General features: G+C 36.7%; 1 protein-coding gene across 1 annotated transcript in view; it reads right to left on the bottom strand.

The window, feature by feature from the left end:
* The window catches only part of KLHL1 (kelch like family member 1), a 489,854-nt gene that overhangs the window by 297,785 nt on the left and 166,061 nt on the right, over window positions 1–26,008 (bottom strand). The window contains exon 2 of the mRNA XM_070471593.1: window positions 566–748. Coding sequence (XP_070327694.1) covers window positions 566–748 — 183 coding nt within the window. The remainder of the gene's footprint in view (window positions 1–565; window positions 749–26,008) is intronic.

Raw genomic sequence — 26,008 nt, 5'->3', positions numbered from 1 at the left:
AATAGCACATCAATAGGACACAAATAATCAGATATCTAGTTCATGTAACTTAGAATTATTATTTATAAGTAAATAATAAGGAATATTTAAAAATGCATTAGTCTTTGAATATATTGGGCCTTAGAAATAATATCAGTATGTCATAAATTAAAGAACTTTTAATAAATTTAAAATAAAGATATCACTATGAATTTCCTAGTCGAAAAAGACAGTGTATACCAAAAACAACCTGACTTTCTTTCAATTTTGACAGAAAAGCATATCTCATTTCAGAGCTTAGGTACATACTCCTAAGTCAAAATTGATTCCCAATTAGCTCAGTAGTGAGTCAATAAAATGGGGTATTTTTCAACCTTATTAGAAGCTTTATTTTTGAACTATTTACATTTGCTTTACTTGTCAAAAGATGACTTAACATAGCATTATAACTCTCACCAAGAAAATTACCCAAACTTCCTTAAAAATGTGGATTCTTCTCTAGTTGTAGAGTATTTTAAAATCTATATACCAGACCATCATTCTAAATATATGAATTCATATTTCTGATAAAGACAGATTACTATACCTATGTGCAGGTATTTTTCGGTTCCCAACAATCAGGATAACATCACAGAGTTGCTGTTGCTTCAAATAACTTTCCATTTTTCTGAATGTTTGCTCAGCATGGTGCACAGCCTGATAGAATTCTTCAGAGCTACCAGAATCCATATCACTCTGAGGTGTCAGCAAATGGTTAGTTTCTGAGAGTCTGCAAACCACACACAAAAAGCATAAAAGATGGGGTTTATAAAGTGCCACCAATTGTTCAGAACTACATAAAAGTTTTAGTTTTAAATTTAAGCTTCTCTTTTTATGTCCATTATTATTAATATGTCAGAAAAATCCATTTGGGGTTAAATGATTTGTTTTAGGAAGCAATAAATGAATTGTAAATTTTTTTCACCTTAAAGAAATTTAAAAGATAGGTTATCTGTATTTATTAGGAGATAATAAACTTGACAACAGTGAGAAATGGTAAATTACAAACATAACCTCCCTAAAATGAATTACTAGTTAAATGTTAATTTAATCAATTTGACATTGAGTTTGACCATTTAAGTATATGTTTCTAAATTACTATTCTTGTGAGGTTTTAGTAAATGTATTATATAACTAGGTGATTTTTACTGTGAGAAATTATAAAATGTCATTTGGAAAAAGACTGACAAAAATTTGAAAGCAGATTGTTGATTCATATTCTGTACCCAACTGATTAAACAAAAACATACATATATAATTATGTAAAAAACTCAGCTCAGTTTGTCAGTCATGTATGACTCTTTGCGATCCCATGGACCACAGCAAACCAGGCCTCCCTGTCTATCCTCCACATCACGGAGTTTACCCAAACTCTGTTGTGCCATCCAACCACCTCATCCTCTGTCATCCCCTTCTCCTGCCCTCAATCTTTCCCAGCATCAGAGTCCGTTCAAATGAGTCAGCTTTTCGCATCAGGTGGCCAAAATATTGGAGTTTCAGCTTCAACATCAGTCCTTCCAATGAACACCCAGGACTGATCTCCTTTAGGATAGATTTGTTGGATCTCCTTGCAGTTCATGGGACTCTCAAGAGTTTTCTCCAACACCACAGTTCAAAAGCATCAATTCTTCATTGTCCAGCTTTCTTTACAGTCCAACTCTCACATCCATATATGACTACTGGAAAAACCATAGCCTTGACTAGACAGACCTATGTTGGCAAAATAATATTTCTGCTTTTTAATATGCTATGTAGGTTGGTTATAACTTTCCTTCCAAGGAGTAAGCATCTTTTAATTTCATGGCTGCAGTCACCATCTGCAGTGATTTTGGAGCCCCCAAAAATAAAGTCAGGCACTGTTTCCACTGTTTCCCCATCTATTTGCCATGAAGTGATGGGACTGGATGCCATGATCTTAGTTTTCTGAATGTTGCACTTTAAGCTAACTTTTTCACTCTCCTCTTTCACTTTTTTCAAGAGGCTCTTTAGTTCTTCTTCACTTTCTGCCATAAGGGTGATGTCATGTTCATATTTGAGGTTATTAATATTTCTCCCAGCAATCTTGATTCCAGCTTGTACTAAACTGAGCTTTAAGATTTCATAAAATCCATGATACTTGATTTTGGCTCTTATACCTAATAATATTATAGTCTGTTTCACAAAAAGTATATTAAGATACTATATTTTATATATAGAACACTCTCAATATACGTGCATGATAGGACCAGCAGACTCAATTATATTCTCTGAAAATAAATCCTTAAAACAATTTAAAAATGAAAGTGTATTAGATGCATAACATTAATAAGGGAATAAATGATGTATTTCAAGATAGAAAGTGACATGGAGTATTTTACTTCCAGTTACAATGCAATAAATTGTTGCTAATAAAACCCCTCACCAGGAACACCAGAAAAAAGTTACATAAAATATCCAAATTACTACTGGAATATACCTATAGCTTCTAAGGCAGCTAGAATCTGAAAGAATAAGAACCTAGAATAAAGGTAAACTCATGAAAGTAAGCTCAAAATTACACACAACTTTTTCTTTCCTCCTCAAGGTTTCTACCAACTATAAGCAGTATCAAGTAGGAGTCTGAGAACATAAAAAGCTAATAATGTGGCAACTAAGCAGAACTTCAATTTAAGTCTGAATTTGGCAATAAGGAGTTCATGATCTGAGTCACAGTCAGCTCCTGGTCTTGTTTTTGCTGACTGTATAGAACTTCTCCATATTTGGCTGCAAAGAATATAATCAATCTGATTTCAGTGTCAACCATCTGGTGATGTCCATGTGTAGAGTCTTCTCTTGTGTTGTTGGAAGAGGTTGTTTGCTATGACCAGTGTGTTCTCTTGGCAAAACTCTATTAGCCTTTGCCCTGCTTTATTCTGTACTCCAAGGCCAAACTGGCCTGTTACTCCAGGTGTTTCTTGACTTCCTACTTTTGCTTTCCAGTTTCCTATAATGAAAATGACATCTTTTTGGGGGTGTTAGTTCTAAAAGATCTTGTAGGTCTTCATAGAACCGTTCAGCTTCTTCAACATTAATGGTTGGGGCATAGGCTTGGATCATCGTGATATTGAATGGTTTGCTTTGGAAACAAACAGAGATCATTCTGTCATTTTTGAGATTGCATCCAAGTACTGCATTTCAGACTCTTTTGTTGACCATGAAGGCTACCCCATTCTTTCTAAGGGTTTCCTGCCCACAGTAGTAGATATAATGGTCATTTGAGTTCAATTCACCCATTCCAGTCCATTTTACTTCGCTGATTCCTAGAATGTTGACATTCACTCTTGCCATGTCCTGTTTGACCGCTTCCAATTTGCCTTGATTCAGGGACCTAATATTCCAGGTTCCTATGCAATATTGCTCTTTACAGCATCAGACATTGCTTCTATCACCAGTCCCATCCACAACTGGGTATTGTTTTTGCTTTGGCTCCATCCCTTCATTCTTTCTGGAGTTATTTCTCCACTGATCTCCATTAGCATATTGGGCAACTACTGACCTGGGGTGTTCCTCTTTCAGTATCCTATCATTTAGCCTTTCATACTGTTCATGGGGTTCTCAAGGCAAGAATACTAAAGTGGTTTGCCATTCCCTTCTCCAGTGGACCACATTCTGTCCTTATTACCAAATTCAGACTTAAATTGAAGAAAGTAGGGAAACCCACTAGACCATTCAGGTATGACCTAAATAAAATCCCTTATGACTTTACAGTGGAAATGAGAAATAGATTTAAGGGACTACATCTGATAGAGTGGTTGATGAACTATGGATGGAGGTTTGTGACATTATACAGGAGACAGGGATCAAGACCATCCTCATGGGAAAGAAATGCAAAAAAGGCAAAATGGTTGTCTGAGGAGGCCTTACAAATAGCTGTGAAAAGAAGAGAAACAAAAAGCCAAGGAGAAAAGGAAAGATATTCCCATTTGAATGCAGAATTCCAAAGAATAGCAAGGAGAGATAAGAAAGCCTTCCTCAGTGATCAGTGCAAACAAATAGAGGAAAACAACAGATTGGGAAAGACTAGAGATCTCTTCAAGAAAACTGGAGATACCAAGGGAACATTTCATGCAAAGATGGGCTCAATAAAAAACAGAAATGGTTGGGACCTAACAGAAGCAGAAGATATTCAGAAGAGGTGGCAAGAATACACAGAACTATACAAAAAATATCTTCATGACCCAGACAACCACGATGTTATGATCACTTACCTAGAGCCGGACATCCTACAAGGCAAAGTCAAGGGCCCTTAGGAAGCACCACTACAAACAAGCTAGTGGAGGTGGTGGAATCCCAGTTGAGCTATTTCAAATCCTGAAAGATGATGCTGTGAAACTGCTGCACTCAATATGCCACTAAATATGGAAAACTCAGCAGTGGCCACAGGACTGGAACAGGTCAATTTTCATTCCAATCCCAAAGAAAAGCAATACCAAAGAATGCTCAAACTACTGCACGATTGCACTCATCTCACACGCTAGTAAAGTAATGCTCAAAATTCTCCAAGCAAGGATTCAACAATATGTGAACTGTCAACTTCCAGATGTTCAAGCTGGTTTTAGGAAAGGCAGAGGAACCAGAGGTCAAATTGCCGACATCTGCTGGATCATCGAAAAAGCAAGAGAGTTCCAGAAAAACATCTATTTCTGCTTTATTGACCATGCTAAAGCTTTAGACTGTGTGAATCATAATAAACTGTGGAAAATTCTGAAAGACATGGGAATACCAGACCATGTGACCTGCCTTTTGAGAAACCTATATGGAAATCAGGAAGCAACAGTTAGAACTGGACATGGAACAACAGACTGGTTCCAAATAGGAAAAGGAGTATGTCAAGGTTGTATATTGTCACCCTGCCTATTGAACTTATATGCAGAGTACATCATGAGAAATGCTGGGCTGGAAGAAGCACAAGCTGGAATCAAGATAACTGGGAGAACTATCAATAACCTTAGATGTGCAGATGACACCACCCTTATGGCAAAAAGTGAAGAGAAACTAAAAAGCCTCTTGAAAGTGAAAGAGGAGAGTGAAAACATTGACTTAAAGCTCAACATTCAGAAAATGAAGATCATGGCATCTGGTCCCATCACTTCATGGCAAATAGATGGGGAAACAGTGGCTGACTTTATTTTTTGGGGCTCCAAAATCACTGCAGATGGTGACTGCAGCCATGAAATTAAAAGACACTTACTCCTTGGAAGGAAAGTTATAAACAACCTACATAGCTTATTAAAAAGCAGAGACATTGCCAACAAAGGTCCGTCTGGTCAAGACTATGTTTTTTCCAGTGCTCATGTATGGATGTGAGAGTTGGACTGTGAAGAAAGCTGAGCGCTGAAAAATTGGTGCTTTTGAACTGTGGTGTTGCAGACAACTCTTGAGAGTCCCTTGGACTGCAACGAGATCCAACCGGTCCATCCTAGAGGAGATCAGTCCTGGGTGTTCACTGATGCTGAAGCTGAAACTCCAATACTTTGGCCACCTGATGCGAAGGGTTGACTCATTGGAAAAGACTCTGATGCTGGGAGGGATTGGGGGCAGGAGGAGAAGGGGAGGACAGAGGATGAGATGGCTGGATGGCGTCTCAACATTACCAAGTCGATGGACATGAGTTTGAGTAAACTCTGGGAGTTGGTGATGGACAGAGAGGCCTGGCATGCTGCAGTTCATGGGGTTTCAAAGAGTCGGACACAACTGAGCAACTGAACTGAACTGAAGCAGAATTCTGGTGGTACCCCGTGTCTTGGTGGAAGAATGGATATTGGCCTCAAAGACAGTCAGAACTTGAGGGCAAATGTGGGACCATAGGCAGGGAAGTTCAGGTCTGGCCACTATTGTGTGCCACTTTTCCCTTAGTGGTTATTTGCCGATTCCTAAAAGTGCTAGGTGAGTCAGAAATAGTTATAGTACATTTAGAAGTTAAACAGAGCTTGAAAGATAACAATTTGAATTTAAGGGCAAACAAAAACAGGGAACTCTGGCAAATAAATGATTTTCTACTGAATTTCTGAAGAACTATATCCTAGAAGTCATAGAAACTGGAAATAGGCAAGATAATACAAAGGCTGAAACCTAGATTTGAATCAATGAAATATCCAATTGAATTAAGGTGATTTTCTAATGTAACAAACAGTCAAAATAAATTCTCATTAGAAAGAGATAACCTTATTTAGATTCTCTGATTTCTTGTGTATGTACATACAGCACTTGACATTAAATAAAAATAGCAAGCTTATAAAGAAGTTACAAGGAGAAAAACAAACATTAGAAACAGTCCACCAAGTACTACAGATACCGTTAGATGGATGAGTCACATCTTGGTATTTAGTAGATGTGAAAATAATTATCATTAATATTGATATTCTTTAATATAGCAGCGATTTGAAAACATAAGTAGAAAATATTTAAACTAAAATAAAAAGACTGTCATCAGAGAATGGAAAAAGAGATTATGTCCTCCAGGTGTTTTAATGAGGCAAATATAACATTGATACAAAACCTGGAAGGGATGATACAGGGAAGGAAAATTAATAGTCATTGTCTCTCTTAAAGATATTTGTATAAATTGTAAGAAAATATTAGCAACCAAATATAGAAAAGTATGTGAAAAGAGAAATGAATACAAAAAATAAAAGTATCAAATATAAGGTTGGTAATGCATCAAAACTGTTGGACTTAAAGGAAAACTTTTAATTATATAAACCACTTTATTCATTCATACAGCAAATGTCAAATTTTGTTGAATCCTCTTCACCTTGAGATTAACAACAAAATCTACTAGTACTACTTCTATAATTAGCCTCCAACTAATAAAAATAAATGAAAAAAAGAAAAAGAAAAAGAAAACATTTTTCTCTAGGGCCTTGCCAGTGTAATGTAAGCAAAAAAACATAAAAACAAACAAACAAAAAAAACAACAACAACAGTAGAGTTAAATAAGAAAAAAAAAATATTTGGTATTATTTCCAGAAGATATTTTTGTATTCATCAAACACCCAAAAGAATATACAGACAATTTTATGAATATAAATCCATTAAAATTATGTGTATTCTCTGTTACCTATAATATTTTCCTTTGTAACATGGTTATTTTCATCAGAATTTGGATGTTTTCCTTTAAATATTTAAAATATTTAATAGCAATAATAAACATTTTAAATAGTTAATAGAAAAATTACTATAGTATTTGTCTTCCTTTCACAAATTTACAAATTGCAACCACAGAATATGGTATTTTCCAGCATATATTTTAAAAATTCAGGCTTAGGCATATGCAACAAGAATAACAGAATTATTTCAGACTTAACACACTGAACAGAAAAGTCACAAAATTCCCTGAAGGATACATTTTTGAATCAAAACTGAGCATAATATTATTGACTCTCATTTAACTAAGGAGAATAGAGTCAGAACTCTAAGCTGCCAATTAGATCAAGAATGCCCCTTTAAGATCTTGATATTTCTGGTCTGGTACCAGACTGCATGAATAATGTCTAAAAGTCAAGATATTAGAGACAGCACTGAAAAATGGCTCCAGATAGGTTTCCAGGAGTTTTGAGATAAATTCAGGTCCTTATGTTAACTTTCTACAAGTTAAATAATGTACTTAGGGCAGAAAGTTTTACACCTCATTAAGAATTTCATAGCTTGGGAAATGTTATTGGGAAAATGATCTAGTATATTTTATTTTCAAGTCACTCAAGTTGTGATGGATGCAATATTAGAGGAGATAGGGAAAAATACAGCTTATTTTACTTTTGGTTTTAGAGCTTGGTGAGACCATAGACATAAAATGAAACAGGGCATACATAGAATTTGACAAGATCTAGGCAAAGTCAAAAAGCTAATTACTGTCAAGGTAGTCTTTTTCTTACATAACCTAGGTACATTAGCAAATGATTATGACAGGGACTTGAGCCTTTTCTAAAGAATTTGAAAATACTTTGAGAATAAGTCTTAAAAGAACAGAGTTAGAAACTAGCCTCAAAAATTATTTTTTCAGAGTTCATATTCATTCCTAGATTTCTTTCCTAAAATTTCCAATGCTTTGTTTTTTCATGTTATATATGAAAACAAGTCACTTTTCTTGAAGAGTAGTTGAATCGTGGGAGAAACAGTTATGTTGATTTGATGCTATTTTCTCCTTATAAAGTCACTGTCACAGTGCTTACACATTTACTCTTAAATATTTTCCTGGTCTCAGACTTGAGTAATGCTTGTTGTTCCTAAATTTTGGCTCAAGATATAAAAAGCAGTTTCAGGATGCTTATGAATTTTAAGCTAAAGTTCATTGTATAATGAAGACATTATATACCTAGGCTTATTGTTTTAATAAATGCAATCTTAAAATTTTAAGATATAGATGTCATATCTTTACAATGTTTTCTATATCTAAAATGCCAGAAAAATCCAGAAAAATCTGACATGGAATTATTGAATTTTATGTCTTCAAACTAAATAAACTTTATAGTCTCTTTCTAATCCGAGAGTCTAACAGCTGTTGTGATATGACATAGTAATTTTTATTCTTATTGTGACCCAATAATATAAAGCCTCTAGCATATGGGATCTAGTTCCCTGACCAGGGATCAAATCTGGGCCTGCTGCATTGGGGGAGCAGTCTTAGCCTCAGAACCACCAGGGAAGTCCCTAAAGCTTCTAGTTTTAAGAAACACAATTTTAAAATCTAATATGACTTCTTCCCATTAAAATTTAAACATATTATGATTTCCTGAACCTAAAGTATTAAAACAATAAAAAGAAGAAAAATTATTTTTGACCTTTTGAAAAGAACTATGTCACTCAACAGTGGTGGCTACAGGACTGGAAAAGGTGTTTTCATTCCAATCCCAAAGAAGGGCAATGCCAAAGAATATTCAAACTACCACACAATTGCACTCATTTCACATGCTAAGAAAATAATACTCAAAATTCTCCAAGATAGGCTTTAACAGTACCTGAACTGAAAACTTCCAGATGCGCATGCTGGATTTAGAAAAGGCAGAGGAACTGGAGATAAAATTGCCAATGTCTGTTGGATCATAGAAAAAACAAGGGAATTCCAGAAAGAAAAAAAGAAAAAAAAAAAAAAAAAAACTACCTCTGCTTCATAGACTACACTAAAGCCTTTGACTCTCTCTCTCTCTCTCTCTCTCTCTCTCTCTCTGTGTGTGTTTGTGTTAGTTGTTCAGTCGCTTCCAAATCTTTGAGATCCCATGGACTGTAGCCCACCAATTTCCTCTGTCCATGGGATTCTCCAGGCAAGGATACTAAAATGGGTTGCCATTTCCTCCTCCAGTTTGACTTTGTGGACCACAAGAAATTGGAAAATTCTTAAAGAAATGGGAATATCAGACCACCTTACTACCTGCCTCCTGAGAAACCTGTGTGTAGGTCAAGAAGCAAGAGTTAGAACCAGACATGGAAAAATAAACTGGCTCAAAATGCAAAGAGTATGTCAAGGCTGTACATTGTCACCATGCTTATTTAACTTATGTGCAGAGTACATCAGCAAAATGCTAGGCTGGATGAAGCACAAGATGAAAGTGAGATTGCCACGAGAAATATCAATAATCTCAGATATGTAGATGACACCACCCTTATGGCAGAAAGTGAAGAGGAACTAAAGAGCCTCTTGATGAAAGTGAAACAGCATAGTGTAAAAGCTGGCTTAAAACTCAACATGCAAAAGACTAAGATCATGGCATCTGGTCCCATCACCTCATGGCATAAAATTGATCTAGCCACAACAGGGAGTTTTTGAAATGCCAAAACTGGTCTTTTGTGTGTATAATTAGTAGTTAAAAGGTATGAAACTAAGCAAATAGAGAGGGAAGTCTTTTTCCATTGATATACTGAAGTCTCCCAATGAACTCATGAAACCCAAAAGATCTGTGAATTAAAAATTATTTCACTTTCAGATACTGTTTCTAAGTTCCTTCCTACAAATAAAAATCTGTGCCTTATTCCCTGCATTTGATCCCTGGAATGGGAAGATCACCTGGTGAAGGAAATGGCAACCCACTTCAGTATTCTTGCCTGGGAAATCCCATGGACAGAGGATGCTGGCAGGCTATAGTCCATGGGGTTGTAAAAGAGTCAGATATGACTTAGTGATTAAACAACAACAAATACTCTAAACATATGTCAAGAGGCTTCTTCCACCTCTCCTCCTCCTTCAGCAATTTACTCAGAACTTGCTAAGCTGCCATTTTGTCTTTTTTTTTTTTTTGTCTCTGCCACATAACATGTGAGCTCTTAGTTCCCCAACCAGGGATAAAACCTGTTCTACCTGTAGTAGAAGCATGGAACTCTAACCACTTGACTACCAGGGAATTCCCAATGCCACTGTATCTTTCTGACTCTCCTGTTCCTTTTCCAAGATCTTCCTACACAGTAGTCTTCCCATACAAGCTTTTCCCTTTGTCACTACTTCCAGCCATGCTGATATCCACTATCTGGTAGAATACAGGCCTTTGTCCCCAGCAGAATTATGTGCCCAATGCTGTGCTTTTGAGACTGTAACTTTGTGATATACACCTATGATCCAGAATTCTCTGACTTGTATCAACTAATGAAAATCTTAGATAAAACCAAGTCAGACAATGGCAAACTACTGCTGTCTGGCTTCACCCATTAGATGATATCCATAGAAAGGACATCAGTGTTGCGGGACCAACCTTAGTGAGGAAATTCCTTGTGTTTTTCTCATTCCATTGACTGAAGGAAAATTCAGTCTCTACACAAAGACCTGATGAAATTGTTCATAGTTATTACTCATGCCCTCAGAAAATATTCTGGGAAAACTCTGCCATCTCCTGTGGCAAAATCCTCTTTAACTCAATGAAATCATCTTTAATTCAATTTTTGTTGGGGAATTAATGAGAAAATCTATTGCTGATGAAATGGCACAATTAACTTGGAAAACAATGGACGCTCATGATCTGGTCAACTTGACTAATCAGCTATCTATAACAATCACTACACAGAAAAACTTAAGACCATGAATATCATGGATTTGCAGCTTCAGCAAATGGAAAGACAAATTCTCAAGGGCCCTTCCAGGGTCCAGGTCCCTACCACTATTATCAGCTGCCTGGCCATTTGAAGAATTACCCAAAGTTAAAAAGAAGCCCCTATAAGTGCCCAAAACTCCTGTTCTGATTGGTTTAATGAACTTTCTGAGAAATTTGACAGATATTCCCCTTTCCTAGATACTCACAAATAAGCATGATCTGAGGCGAGTGTTGGGGTGATCTCAATATTTCACTAACACTGTGGGGGAGAATTGGACCTTTTTATAGAATCCAAGACTATTACTGCTCTTGTAGACACAAGAACAAATGTCTGTCTTGACCCCGCCAGCCTCAGGATCACCCTTTCTCAGAGCACAAGAAAGGCACAAATGGTGGGACTTTCCAACACAGATACCAAGCTAAATAAATTGGGTCCCTTGTTTTTTAGATAGGGTCTTTTCTAGGAACTCACCAGTTTCTTCTTTTTCCTTCTCTAATTTTTGGTCTGAAACCTCCTGCAATTATTACAAGCAATTTTTTTTCCTTTTCCCCACAAAGGGGAAATACATCTATACATTCTTGACCCCTCCAGATCTGATCCTAACTCCAGTCCTAATGTTAAGAGTCCCCTTCCTTGCTGCTGTTTTGTCAATTCCCAGTCACAAAGATATGCTAGATTCTGTTCCTCCTAACTTATGGACTACTTCTTTAAATGACATAGGACATATTCATTCAGCCTCATCAATTAAGATTCAGGGTAGACTCTAATGCTGGGAAAGACTGAGGGCAGAAGGAGAAAGGGATGACAGAGGATGAGATGGTTGGATAGCACTGACTCAATTGGACCTGAGTTTAAGCAAACTCCAGCAGACAGTGAAGGACACATAAGCCTGGTGTGCTGTAGTCCATGGGGTTGCAAAGAGTCAGACAAGTCTTAGTGACTGAAGAACAGCAGACCCTAGTAAACCTTTGCTTCCCTTAAGGCAAAACCTTCTCATACCTGAAACCCTAGGAAAAAATCGTGTCCCATTGCCAAGGGATACCCCTAAAGGGGCCTCATAATCCCATGAACAAGTCCCTGTAACACAACAGTCCTTCCCATACACAAACTTCATAATGCAGGCAGCCATTTCATTCAAGATCTTTGAGCCATAAACCATACAGTAATACCACATCTCTCTGTGGTCCCCATCCCTCATACTATTCTCAAGTTAATCCTTCCAAACATGTAGATTTTGTATGTGTTTTTGCTCAATCATGTCTGACTCTTCACGACCCCAGAGACTGTAGCTCTCCAGGCTCCTTAGTCCATGGAATTCTCCAAGAATACTGAAGTGGGTTGCCATGCCCTCCTAAAGGGGATCTTCTCAACCCAGGGATCAAACCCTGGTCTACCACATTGCAGGCAGATTCTTTACCATTTAAGCCACCAAGGAAGCCCACAGCTTTTTACAGTTAGAGATTTATGTAGTACTTTCTTCAGCATTTCTATACATACAGATAGTCAGTACCTGTTTGCCTTTATGTGGGTAAGATGTCAATTTACTTTGTGTCTTAGAGCTTCATGGAAAGCCCCACTTATTTTTCACAGATATTGGACTAAGACTTGGCCAATGTATATTTTGCACATGACCACTTTATGCCAATATGTTGATAAACGTTTGCTATGTTCTCCCATTGAGGAAGCAAGCCTCAGGGACAACCTACACTTCCTCACTCACTAGCACACTAAGGGCATAAGGTCTTAAGGGATAAGCTCCAATTTGCCCAAACTCAAGTAAGATACTGGGCTTTGTTAGGGGCCAAAGAGCTGCCCTGTAGTCACTCAAGAAACCATACTGAGGATACTGATAACAAATATTTGGGGAAAACAATACTTTTGGAGACCTCCTTCATAGGCAGCCAAAACATATCAGAGGTGTCAGATCTGACCTAGTTATAACATAGGAAAGCTTATTTATACTCCTCAAGACCACTTTCCTTTGCTTCCAGGTCCCTTTGCTCTGGCAACTGTATTTCATCCAGCTGTCTTCTTCTCAAGGATACAAATATATTCTGGGGATGATTTGCATGAATTCCCAATGCATGGAAGCCTTTTCTTGCAGATGAGTCACTGCCCTGGCAGTGATCAAAATATATTTGGAAAGGATTATTCTTACTGAGGAAATTCCCTAGGAATTACATAGTGTCAAAGGTAGCCATTTCACTGGACAAATTTCAAATGCTGTTTGTGAAATCTGGCATTTCCATTGTGCCTATTAGCCTCAATTTTCTGGTCTAGTAGAAAAACCAATGTCATTATCAAAACTCAATTGGTAAAACTCTCTGAGGCTTTCAATTTTTTTTTTTTTTTTTTTGCCTCAATTCCTATCCATTGCTCTATTAAATGTAAGATCTACACACTTTGGAAAACAAATATTCACCCTTAGAAATAAATGCTAGAAATCCATGATTTTTGGCACAGGGTTAGATGAGCTCCTTCTAGTCAAGGGAGATCATTTATATTATTGTTAAAGTCTCATTAAGCCTGCAAAGAAAAATGAGTACCTGACTGAAAAAATCTTTACACAGTGAGCTCCCAGGAGACCAGATAAAATAACACAATTAACAGCCAGGGGACTATGTTTATTGAAAAAGATAGCTTGCAAAAGATTCCTTACAGCCCAGATGAAAGAGGTCCCATCAGGTACTTTCAAACAAACTTTGTGCTGCTAAACATAAAAGTATTACCTCTTAGAATCCCATTTCCCCTTAAAAAAAAAAAAAAAAAAAAAAGCATCCCTACCTGAGTGGGCCTCTGAAATCCCTGGAGACCTAGAACTTAAACTGACTCTGATGTGAAGCTGATGGTATGTGATGCAGACAACTCCTCCAAGACTCTGGACCAGGCCAGTTGTCAGCATGGTACCTGATTAAATCTGTTTAAATCTCTGTCATTACCTTTGTTCTAATTGCTGTCATCAGGGAATTGCTATATCTTCTTCATTATGTAATAACTGATGCATCAGCTTGCCACTCTTCCTTCTTACCTTCTCACATTCCTTCTTATACACAAAATTTTTAATGAGTGAAAACATTTGTAATGAATTTATGCCTGGAATGAAAGTTTAGAGGACAAGACTATGGTCTTTTGGTCCTTTGATTTTGACTATGAAAGACCAGATATTTATTTTGGGACTCCTCCATGTAGCTATGGCTTTATTAATGTTCTTTGCCTTGCTATTTCCTTCTCCAGTATTATCATTATCTCTCTCAAAATCTGTCCAGACCCTATATGCCTGGGAAATCTGCATTTCCCAAAGTCTAGCCACTGGAGGAAATCTAACAGACAGTTGGATCACATCAACACTCCAGATTACTGAGTGCATACTGGGACCCTCTTGCCTTGGCTATCTTCAATCTTTCTATCATCCCTCTACTATGTCTTATTCAGAGTTCATCTATTGTCCCAAAATATCCTATTAATTAACTGTGCCACAGCTGCATTTTCTTCTTTGTCAGAAGAACCAGATAACACCTAGCAGCCCCCAACAGTTTTCTAGAAATGTTTCTTTCAACAGGAACTGGCAATTACCTGGAAACACTGGATTCAACTTCCAAACACCTACCTTTACCTCACTGTGTAACAATAAAGCATATTGCTATGATAAACCTTTTGTATCTCAACAAAGAAGGCTTCTAGGCAACTCAAGTGTTAACAGACCATGATTTAATTTCACCTTTAACACTTCTTTTCTCTGCACTCCAGGGCTTTCCTGGTGGCTCAGAGGTTAAAGGGTCTGCCTGCAATGCAGGAGATCTGGGTTCGATCCCTGGGTTGGGAAGATCCCCTGGAGAAGGAAATGGCACCCCACTCCAGTATTTTTGTCTAGAGAATCCCATGGACAGAGGAGACTGCTGGGCTACATTAGTCCATGGGGTCGCAAAGAGTCGGACACGACTGAGAGACTTCACTTTCTTTCTTTTTCTTTTCCGTGTGTTCCACCTAGCTGTGTCATTATTTGTAATTGGAAGATTGCCCCCAGGGGATGTCTTCCAGTGGTATATTATTCTGGTTCCCTCCAGAATTTGTGATCTCACTTTGAAATTCTAAGACCCCAAGTAAGCTGTCTTTTTGCCTCTTCATAGTTTGTGATCCTGTCAGTTAGCAACTTCTTGAATTACTCCAGCCATAGCTTTTCCTTTCTACTACCTTTCCCAACCATGTCTTGAAGGTATTGTCTGTACCATTTATCTTAATCCCCGACTCCCTGAATGATCCTCAATCCACTGCAATCCTACTTTTTCAACCACCTATTTAATGAAACTGCTTTTGTCAAGGACATTACTGTCTTTTCTTCTGACATTATTAGTGTTCATTTCTTAAAGGTGGAGAGCTGGCCAACATGCAATTCTGTCCCTGTGCTAAACAATTCAGACCTCAACATCATTTACTTTGCCTCTTCCAAACAAATCTGTTATAAAGAATATATTTTTCCAAACAATATATGGATTAGGCAGAAATAACAGCTCATGGAAAAGGACACAGTTACATCTGAAAGATAAAACTGCGGAAGAGTTTGCCTGCAATGAAGGAGATCTTGGTTCAGTCCCTGAGCTGATAAGATGTCCTGGAGAGGGGAATGGCAATCCACTCCAGTATTCTGACCTGGAGAATTCCATGGACAGAAAATCATGGTGGGATACAATCCATGAGGTCACAAAGAGTCAGACTACACTGCTGAGTAACTAACACAACACTAACTTTAAAAAAGTTAACTCCTCCAAATTACCAATCTCTTTTCCCTTTAAGATGCCTACCTATGTGCCAATCCAAAACTATTACATCATAAATTCTGCACACTGCCAAGCAGCTCCCAGCGTTTATTGCCTCCTTGATTCGAATAACAAATCATGTTATAAGTTCCAATCTGATCTGATACTTCAACTTTTAATACTCTTCAGCTCAATCTTTAATTCTAGGAATACTAACTAATTCTACTTCCTGCTGTGTATTAAATTTCTTTCTTCTAAAGCTTTCACAAACATATTTTGTCTTTACATGAAACTTGAGTAACACATTGAGATTCTCATGAATAACTTTACTCCTTCAGAGATCAGTTTAAATATCAATTCTTTGAGAAAGATATATTTTAATCTTCATAGCTTGTGAGGTTGCAGTTTACCCAGATATGCTAACTACCTAGTATGATTTAAATACATCTCTGGCATATAAATATTTTAGAAGTTCATTAGCTATTTGTGGAATAAATCAGCTACTTTATATTTGTTTGTTTCATAGAATGCAAGAATATATTTTTGGTAAAGGTGTTTATATCTCAAAATCCAACAGAAGTGCCTGGCACACATAAATAGTCTTTAAATGTTTGGGTGAATTGCTATTGCTAAATTTTCAATAGCTCCGAGTTCAGTACAAAAAAAAAAAAAAAAAATTTGCAACAAGTATAACCAGAATATACTTCCATGTATTCTCTCATAGTGCATTTATGTATGCTATGAAAATACTAACGAGTAAACTAAATATAATGTAGTACTTCAAAAAAATGATCTAAACAGGCATTTTGATACATTTATTTCAAACAAGAAACCCTGACAAAGACTAGATCTCAGTATTATTGAACTTCCCAGGTGGCACTAGTGGTAAAGAACATGCCTGCCAATGAAGGAGACATAGAGACACAGGTTTGATCCTTGAGTCAGGAAGATCCCTTGGAAGAGGGCATAGCAATTCACCCCAGTATTCTTGCCTGGAGAATGCCCATAGACAGAGGGGCCTGGTGGGCTACAGTCCACAGCGTTGCACAGACTTGGACATGGCTGAACCAACTGAATGTGCACACATAGCATTTTAATGTCAATGATTAAGAGTAGAACTAAAATGGCAAGATAACTTTGTAAGAAATATTTTATGTTGAGAAATTAGTTAGCTGTGGTCTTGTGAGAATAATTTCAAAAACATTTATAAAACAATATAAAAAATTACTCATGCATAGTTCTTGGGAAGGTCTGTAGTTAGTGAAAGATTATTTCATTTAAATGAAAAAATAGCCATTTCAGATCTGTGAATTTAGTATACATTGAAGAAATGTACATTTGTTTATATTATGTTTTCATTATGATAATTATTTTACCTTAAAAAATACTTTTTTTGTGAAAATGTAAAAGTTTGTTATATTCTTTCTTTGTTGTATTTTTTAAAATATTTTTATAAAGCACATTTATTTCAATTTTAAAATTATAAATATATTATTACAAGTTATTTCAAAGTTCAAAAACTGATCAAGTGTTTTCAGACAGTAAAATGAAATATTGCATATATATTTAACCCCAGAAGTCCTCCACTTAGAGTCAATGTTTTGTTATTTTGAGAAAGAAAAGGGAAAACATTTAAAGAAATTCATCTTTAAAAATCAACTTTGTATTATAATACTAGAATATGAAACATCATATTCATATATTGGCATAGAAAAGTAAATTAATGATAAAAATAAATGTCTGGTTATTTTAAACACACTATTTTTAAAATCTTTCAATTATCCCCAGGAGAGAGGCTCAGATGCAGGAAACGTAATGGATAAAGTTCAAGCACCAGATGCTACTATTTAGAAACAAGAAAAAAATGAATATAGTCATTAATGTGTCTTCTGGATAAACTGTCTTTTATAAGATAATTATAATAGAATTTTAAGTAAGGATTTTTATCAGAAGTGTTGAAACACACACACACACACACAAACACACCACGCACACTGGTAAGATGAAACAATAAAAAGCAATAACACAGGAGTCAGGGAAAAGTGAATGTATATATATGTGTGTGTGTGTGTTTGTGTGTGTGTGTGTGTGTGTGCGCATGCATTCTGAATCTTTCTTTATCTGTAAAATAGAATTACCATTAATAAACTTTCTCATATATGTTTGTGTAAATAAATGTGAATATTTAAATTTGCTTTGTCACTTAGCCTCTTATGCATATTTCCAAAAAAATTCCAAATGTGGAAATGTGACCAAGAGTATTTGTGAAATTGAAAGAGTACTTTTGTGAATTAGATGCATATCAGTGCAGTGCAGTGTGTTGCTTGAAAAATCATACCTACTTTAAACAATAAATAGATATATAAAACAAAAACAAAACAAATAATAAATTTGTGGTTTCCTTGTTTTAAATTTTTAAATGCTTAGCTTATATATATATATATTATATATATATATATATAATATATATATTCTGAAATCAGAAGAAGTAAAATGATATATTTTAAAGAACATTAAATTCAGTATAAGGAAAACTGTGCTTTCAGGCCATGATCTAATGGTTGATGAGTAAATCACATTTAGATTCTGAAAATTCTCAGCACTCAAAGAAGGAAAAAATCCAAGAAGACAATTTAGAGAGAAAGATTCATGCAATATGAAATGGTGTAAAATTCTGAAAGTGCTCTTAATATGAAACACAGTTGTAAATTGACATGAATGATAAAATAGTGCAAATTCTGCCTTGAGAAGATACATCACACACTAAAATTATTACAATAAGATGCTAATTTGTATAGACAGGGACCTGAGAAACACCAAGAGTAAAAGATTCAGAAGGGATCAGATTAAGGTTGACCTGTGTAAAATGAATTTATGTTGTTTCAGAAGATTCAGAAGAGTGGCTGTAACATCAATCATAGGCTAAAGGAAATCTGAGGTAACATAAATCCTAGAATCTGTAATGTCAACATTTCTTACTAATACTATAGAAGAAAGAAATATACTTATGAACATATAATTCTGTACTATTTTATCTTATTTATATCACTCCATTGTGCACATGTGGGCATATGTGCCACTTTACCTTAGCTGTGTCTGACTCTTTGAGACCCTATGGAGCCCACCAGGCTCCTCTGTCCATGGGATTCTCCAGACAAGAATACTGGAGTGGGTTGCCATGCTCTCTTCTAGGGTATCTTCCTGACTCAGGGATTGAATCTGCATATCTTATGCCTCCTACATTGGGAGTCAGGTTCTTTACCACTAACACTACCTGGGAAGCCCAGGTAGCATACTTTGTATGGAATCATATATGGAATGATACACGAGATCTATTATGGCCGACTTATTTAACCATAACTATTGGATGTCCTAGTGAATATTCTTTCACCATCAAGAAATTTACTGGCACAGAGATGAATAACATATTTTTAAAGCTCTCTGGAATGGAAACTATAGATCCTGATGATACAAACTGTAGTCAATGACAGTATCTATGCGATGATAACACAGCTAAAGGAAGGTGGAATCAGAGCCACTTTGCAGGATGTATTCTTCAAAGACTCAAGAGAGCACAAACTAAGATTTTAAGCTGTGCTAATTTGACTGACAGAACAGGAAGAGAAGGAACCCCCTGGTAAATTCTGCAAGTTTAGTGACATGGATCTCAAAAATATGGAGAGAAATGTTCTTAAAACATAGATTTCTCACTCAGTCACCTCCAGATATCTGTCTTAAGTTACAAAATCAAGCATTTGGACCAAATCAGTCTAAAAAATTGTTACAGCTGACTCAGATGGTATATTATGATAGAGAATATAAGGAGGAAAATAGGAGGAAAAAAGAACCAGGCAACCAATAATGGCAGTTAGATCTGCTCTGAAAAAGCCTGAGGAAAAACGCCCAGAGGAACCGAGGTGAAAAGGGATGGACTTCTTATTACTGTGGGAAGGCAGGGCATCTCAAGTGGGATTGCCCTCAAGCATCTAAGCCAACCCCAGCTCAATATCCAGTCTGTAAAGGACCATACTAGAGAAGAGACTGCCCTCCAAGATGTAGGCCCCAGGGGTTGGACTCTCAAGACAATCCAGATGGAAGATGCCTGGGGGTCCCTATACAAGCTCACATCCTAATTACACCTGAGGAATCCTGGGTATTAATAACTGTGGTGGTGGGACAGGGGTGGGGGAGGGTAGAGGGGTGGGGGGATGGGGAGTGGCCAATCAGTTGATTTTCTTTTGGATGGGTCCTGGGTTTTCTCTGTGCTCACTGGTGCTCCTGGCCCACTTTCCTCCCAATCCACTACTGTAATGGGGCTGTCTGGATGAGTCAAATGCTATTATGTCAGTCATCTTTTAAGTGGCAACAGGGACTCTGTGCTATTTTGTTATGAGTTTCTAATCATGCCAGAGACTCCCTCACCCCTTCTGGGGGGGAATATACTGAACAAGATCCAGGCCTCTGATTTCACGAATATGGAACCCACTATTTTTAATTTCACAAAATGTAAATCCTACACTGTGGGCTGATAAAAACTGGGTTGAACACAAAATGCTGTTTCTTATCAAGCTCAAAGACCCTCACCTATTTCCACATCAAAGCAGTATCCATTAAAGCCCGAGGTTAAGGAATGGTTGAAACCATCATTGAATATTTAAAGGAACAAGAACTATTAATTCCCTGTAAGAGTCCATACACACTCCTATATTGGGTGTAAAAAACGTCAATAGATAAAGGGAGACTAATTCAAGATATATGAATAATAAGTGCATAATCTTTATAATTTATTGTCTGAAATTCCTGAATGAGACATATATTTTTCATTCATTGACATGAAGGATACTTTCTAGAGTTAAACCTGTACTAAATCATCCTCTGCCTATGGCATGAAGACAGCTGAGAGGCTTCTTGGACATTACAGGCTATTGCCCCTTTGGGTTCCGGGTTATGCGAATTGCATGGCTTTTTATATAAACTTACAACTGAGACTTAGCAAACTGGCTGGGTCCCCAGAGACTCAAAAGGCTTTTAGGGCTCTTCAAACTGCTACCCTGCAGGCTCCAACTTTGAGCTTGCCCACAGGATCAGAGTTTAGCTACTTACTTAAAATAGGCTATGGCCACATTAAGTTCAATCGCTCAGTCATGTCTGACTCTTTGCAACCCCATGAACCACAGCATGCCAGGCCTCCCTGTCCACCACCAACACCTGGAGTCTACCCAAACTCATGTCCATTGAGTTGGTGATGACATCCAACCATCTCTTCCTCTGTCATACCCTTCTCCTCCTTCCCTCAATCTTTCCAAGCATCAGGGTCTTTTCCAATGAGTCAATTCTTCCATCAGGTGGCCAAAGTATTGGAGTTTCAGCTTCAACATCAGTCCTTCCAATGAACATCCAGGACTGATCTCCTTTGGGATGGACTCGTTGGATCTCCTTGTAGTCCAAGGGACTCTCAAGAGTCTTCTCCAACACCACAGTTCAAAAGCATCAATTCTGCGCTCAGCTTTCTTTATAGTCCAACTCTCACATCCGTACATGACCACTGGCAAAACCATAGTCTTGACTAGATGGACCTTTGTTGACAAAGGAATGTCTCTGCTTTTTAATATGCTGTCTAGGATGGTGATAACTTTCCTTCCAAGGAGTAGGCATCTTTTAATTTCAAGGCTGCAATCACCATCTGCAGTGATTTTGGAGCCCAGAAAAATAAAGTCAGCCACTCTTTCCATTGTTTCCCCATCAATTTGCCATGAAGTGATCGGAACAGATGCCATGATCTTAGTTTTCTGAATGTTGAGCTTTAAACCAGTGTTTTCACTCTCCTCTTTCATTTTCATCAAGAGGCTCTTTAGTTCTTCATTCTCTGCCATAAGGGTGGTGTCATCTGAATATCTGAGGTTATTGATATTTCTCCTGGCAATCTTGATTCCAGCTTGCGCTTGCTCCAGCCCAGTGTTTCTCATGATGTACTCTGCATATAAGTTAAATAAGCAGAGTGAGAATATACAGCCTTGATGTACTATTTTTCCTATTTGGAACCAGTCTGTTGTTCCATGTCCAGTTCTAACTGTTGCTTCCTGACCTGTATACAGGTTTTTTAAGAGGTTGGTCAGGTGGTCTGGTATTCCCATCTCTTTCAGAATTTTCCACAGTTTATTGTGATCCACACAGTCAAAGGCTTTGGCATAGTCAATGAAGCAGAAATAGATGTTTTTCTGGAACTCTTGTTTTTTCAATGATCCAGCGTATGTTGGCAATTTGACCCCTGGTTCCTCTGTTTCTTCTCAAACCATCTTGAACATCTGGAAGTTCACGGTTCACGTATTCCTGAAGCCTGGCTTGGAAAATTTTGAGCATTACTTTATTAGCGTGTGAGATGAGTGTAATTGTGCGGTAGTTTGAGCATTCTTTGGCATTGCTTTTCTTTGGGATTGGAGTGAAAACTGACCGTTTCTAGTCCTGTGGCCACTGCTGAGTTTTTCAAATTTGCTGACATATTGAGTGCAGCACTTTCACAGCATCATCTTTCAGGATTTGAAATTGCCCAACTGGAATTTCATCATCTCCACTACCTTTGTCCATAGTGATGCTTCCTAAGGCCCACTTGACTTCACATTCCAGGATGCCTGGCTCTAGGTGAGTGATCACACCATCATGATTATCTGGGTCATGAAGATCTTTTTGTACAGTTCTTCTGTGCATTCTTGCCACGTCTTCTGACTGTGGCTCAGATCATGAACTCCTTATTGCCAAATTCAGACTTAAATTGAAGAAAGTGGGGAAAATCACTAGACCATTTAGGTATGACCTAAATCAAATCCCTTATGACTCTACTGTGGAAGTGAGAAATAGATTTAAGGGACTAGATCTGATAGACAGGGTGCCTGATGAACTATGGACGAAGGTTCGTGACATTGTAGAAGAGACAGGGATTAAGACCATCCCCAAGAAAAAGAAGTGCAAAAAAGCAAAATGGTTGTCTGAGGAGGCCTTACAAATAGCTGTGAAAAGAAGAGAAGACAAAAGTAAAGGAGAAAAGGAAAGATATACCCATTTGATGTACTCAGCATATAAGTTAAATAAGCAGGGTGACAATATAGGACCTTGTCATTGAATGACATATTAAAGGGATTGTAAATTATCTTTTTGTGAGGCATTATTTAGTTTCTTGATAATGTGCAAAACATGTGGCAAATTCAAGACAAACCACCTTTTTTTTTTTTTTCTTAATGAGACATAGACTCGTAAACTTATCAAAATTGTCAAAAGTCAATGTAAGCTGAAGAAAAGTTCTAATTACATTGAAAATCTGTTTAATCTTAATGGCAACCTCTTTACCCTCATCTTTTGTAGTGTCAGACTAGAATAATATTAGCATTTTCATGCTAACTTAGCATGAGAGCATTTGAGGGGAGAAATGATTGTTAGGAATATTTGTAGTAGAGTTGGAATAAGCCTAGTTGAGTATTCACAGCCAAACAGTGAAATTCTGTTGAATTTGATCATATACTTCCCTAAAGTTCAGGTATAATTAAAATTTGGAATAATTTTATTCTTTTGTGAAGGGATTTATTAGGATTGAATATATAAACACTAAATTTCCAAACAAACAATTTTAAAAATGAAACATGCTTGTGGGAATAGACTCCTTAACTGCGTTAAATTCTGTGAGCATATAGGGCTCTATAACTATGATGCAGAAAATATTTTTTCCCTTTATGATCAAGCCCTTTTGGTCCAAAATGTTTAGTCTTACAGTAAAGGTGAGAAAATTAATAGATGACATTTACAATATTTTCCTACACATTTTGACGTTGAGAACAAATATCACCAGTCCGTCACAATGCTCTTCCCTAAAGGCATGGATTTCTTCTAGAGCAGTGCTGCTAAATAAAGGCTGATTATTAGAATCACTGGGAAGCTTTTAAGGTTCCCAGGACTCAGGCTGCACTTTACATTTGTGCTCAACAGCTAAGTCTTTGTGATCCCATGAACTGTAGCCTCCCTGCACCGTGCCCAGGGCTCCTCTGTCCATATGATTCTTCAGGCAAGAATACTGGAATGGGCTGCCATTTCTTCCTCCAGTATAAATGATCTTTTAAGCTGCATCTAAATTTTTTGAAATACTTTTAGCATGAGATCAAAATAAAGATGATCAATTTGAAGAAAATGCCCCCATTTACTTCCTCCCTTTAGAGATTTTTATTACACTTAAAACCAACAAATGATGTGAAAATAAATAAAATGACCTTAATTTGTTTAGCTTTGTTCACCCAAATACATTTATCTTTGAAACAATTTAATTTTTGTTATATGTATTTATTTTTTTAAGGAGAATGACACAAAGGATAACCTCTATTAATATTTTATGGAGCTTGAGCAACACTTTGGAAAGAGTGGTTTTAAGTAATCAGCCATTTAAAAGCCAGGGAGTGAGAAAATTGGATTTATAGATTAGAAAGAGGAGAGATTGCGGACAGGGAGACTATTGTATTAATAATAATCAAGGGAGAATGCTATGCAGATCTGGACCAGACAAGATTTAATACAGGGAGCTTTAAAAGAATAGATATAGATTGAGGAGACATAATGAAAATAAAACCTATCAAACCACCTGAAGGTCAAGGCCTGTATTTGGGTAAACCCATTTCTATGTATTAAAGTGTATCCAAAAGCTTTTATGCCCTGGTACTAGTTTACACATGCTTATTATAACTTTAACCTGGGATCTACTTTTAACACCACTTAATGGCCCATATGTAGTGTATGTGAGAAGTTTTAAACCATTATTCTAAGCAGGAATTTAATACCTAGTGATTGATTAATGGAAATGGAATTCCATAAGTGAGAGGCTGGGAATAGAAAAAGTTTAGAAATGGTGAAACTATTACTTGTATAGATCTGACAGATAGGAAAATGTCAGATGAGAAACTAAATAAAGACTCACATGACAAATGACAATATAAAAACTTTTGACTAATCAATGAAATAACCTCCGATTCCCTGGTGGCTCAGGTGAGGAAGAATCTTCCTGCAATGAAGGAGACCCAGGTTTGATCCTCAGGCCAGGAAGATCCCCTGGAGAAGGAAATATCCACTCACTCCAGTGTTCTTGCCTGGAGAATTCCACGGACAGAGGAGCATGGGAAGGAAATGCTAAGCATCCAAAATTATGCTGCTTTAACTTTTGTCCTGGCCCTTTATGAATCACAGAAAAGCACTTAGAAGGTTACATTTTGGCTGTATAGTAATTGTGGTTTCATTTGAGGATATTAAAATTGATAGCTTTTTATCTTGTCAAGTTCATGCTTTCCTTGTTTTATTATTATCTTGTTGATGATGTAATGCAACTAATAACTAATGTTATCTATTTCAGCATCACATCATTATGTGTGCCAAGACCTTACACGACATATTCAAAATTACCCAATTGCTCTTAAGGAAAAAAATATCTCAGTGATAATAGCTCTGTTAAAATATTATAATTGTTTTCCACTTTTCATTTCTCAGATAATTTTATTGTATGAAATAAAACAAAGTGTTGAGATAAGCAAAATAAAAGTTACTGTACTAGCTAAAACACTGTTAATTAAAAACATTAAATTTGATCATCACTTTGATAATTACATTTATAATTAAAATTACTGCAAATATATTTTACTTTATTACTTTTGCATAGACATATATTCCAGTTATATTCAAGTAAGAAAGAAAAGATAGTGAATGCAATGTCTTAGAAAATAATTTCTTGCTGTGCAGGTTTTTAAAGAGTAATAATGTGATTGCAAAATTCTTTGAAGGTAAGGGGCTTATTTATGCTTTTGGAGAAGTAAATGGCCACCCATTCCATTACTCTTGCCTAGAGAATTCCATGGACAGAGGAGGCTGGTGGGCTGCTGTCCATGGGGTCGCACAGAGTCAGACACGACTGAAGCGAGTTAGCACGCATGCATGCATGCATATATGTTTTAATGTATCTGCAGTGTATCTTCCTGAAGAAGTTACAAAATTCATTACTAAATCTATATATCATATAATGTCTTATGCATATTTTCAATATTTTTGAGAAAATCAATCCAGAGAAATATCCTACATACAGATATATCAAATAGCTGAAGCTAAAAATTCAGTTGAGCTCATTTTTTTCAAACATGGGAAATAAAAGTGTTGATGTCTATGCTATGGAAAAAACTATGTCT

This window comes from Odocoileus virginianus, chromosome 8, assembly GCF_023699985.2.
Source record: "Odocoileus virginianus isolate 20LAN1187 ecotype Illinois chromosome 8, Ovbor_1.2, whole genome shotgun sequence".
NCBI classification, from domain to species: domain Eukaryota; kingdom Metazoa; phylum Chordata; class Mammalia; order Artiodactyla; family Cervidae; genus Odocoileus; species Odocoileus virginianus.
Note: the sequence above shows the minus strand (reverse complement) of the source record. Positions and strands in the feature narration are given on the sequence as shown.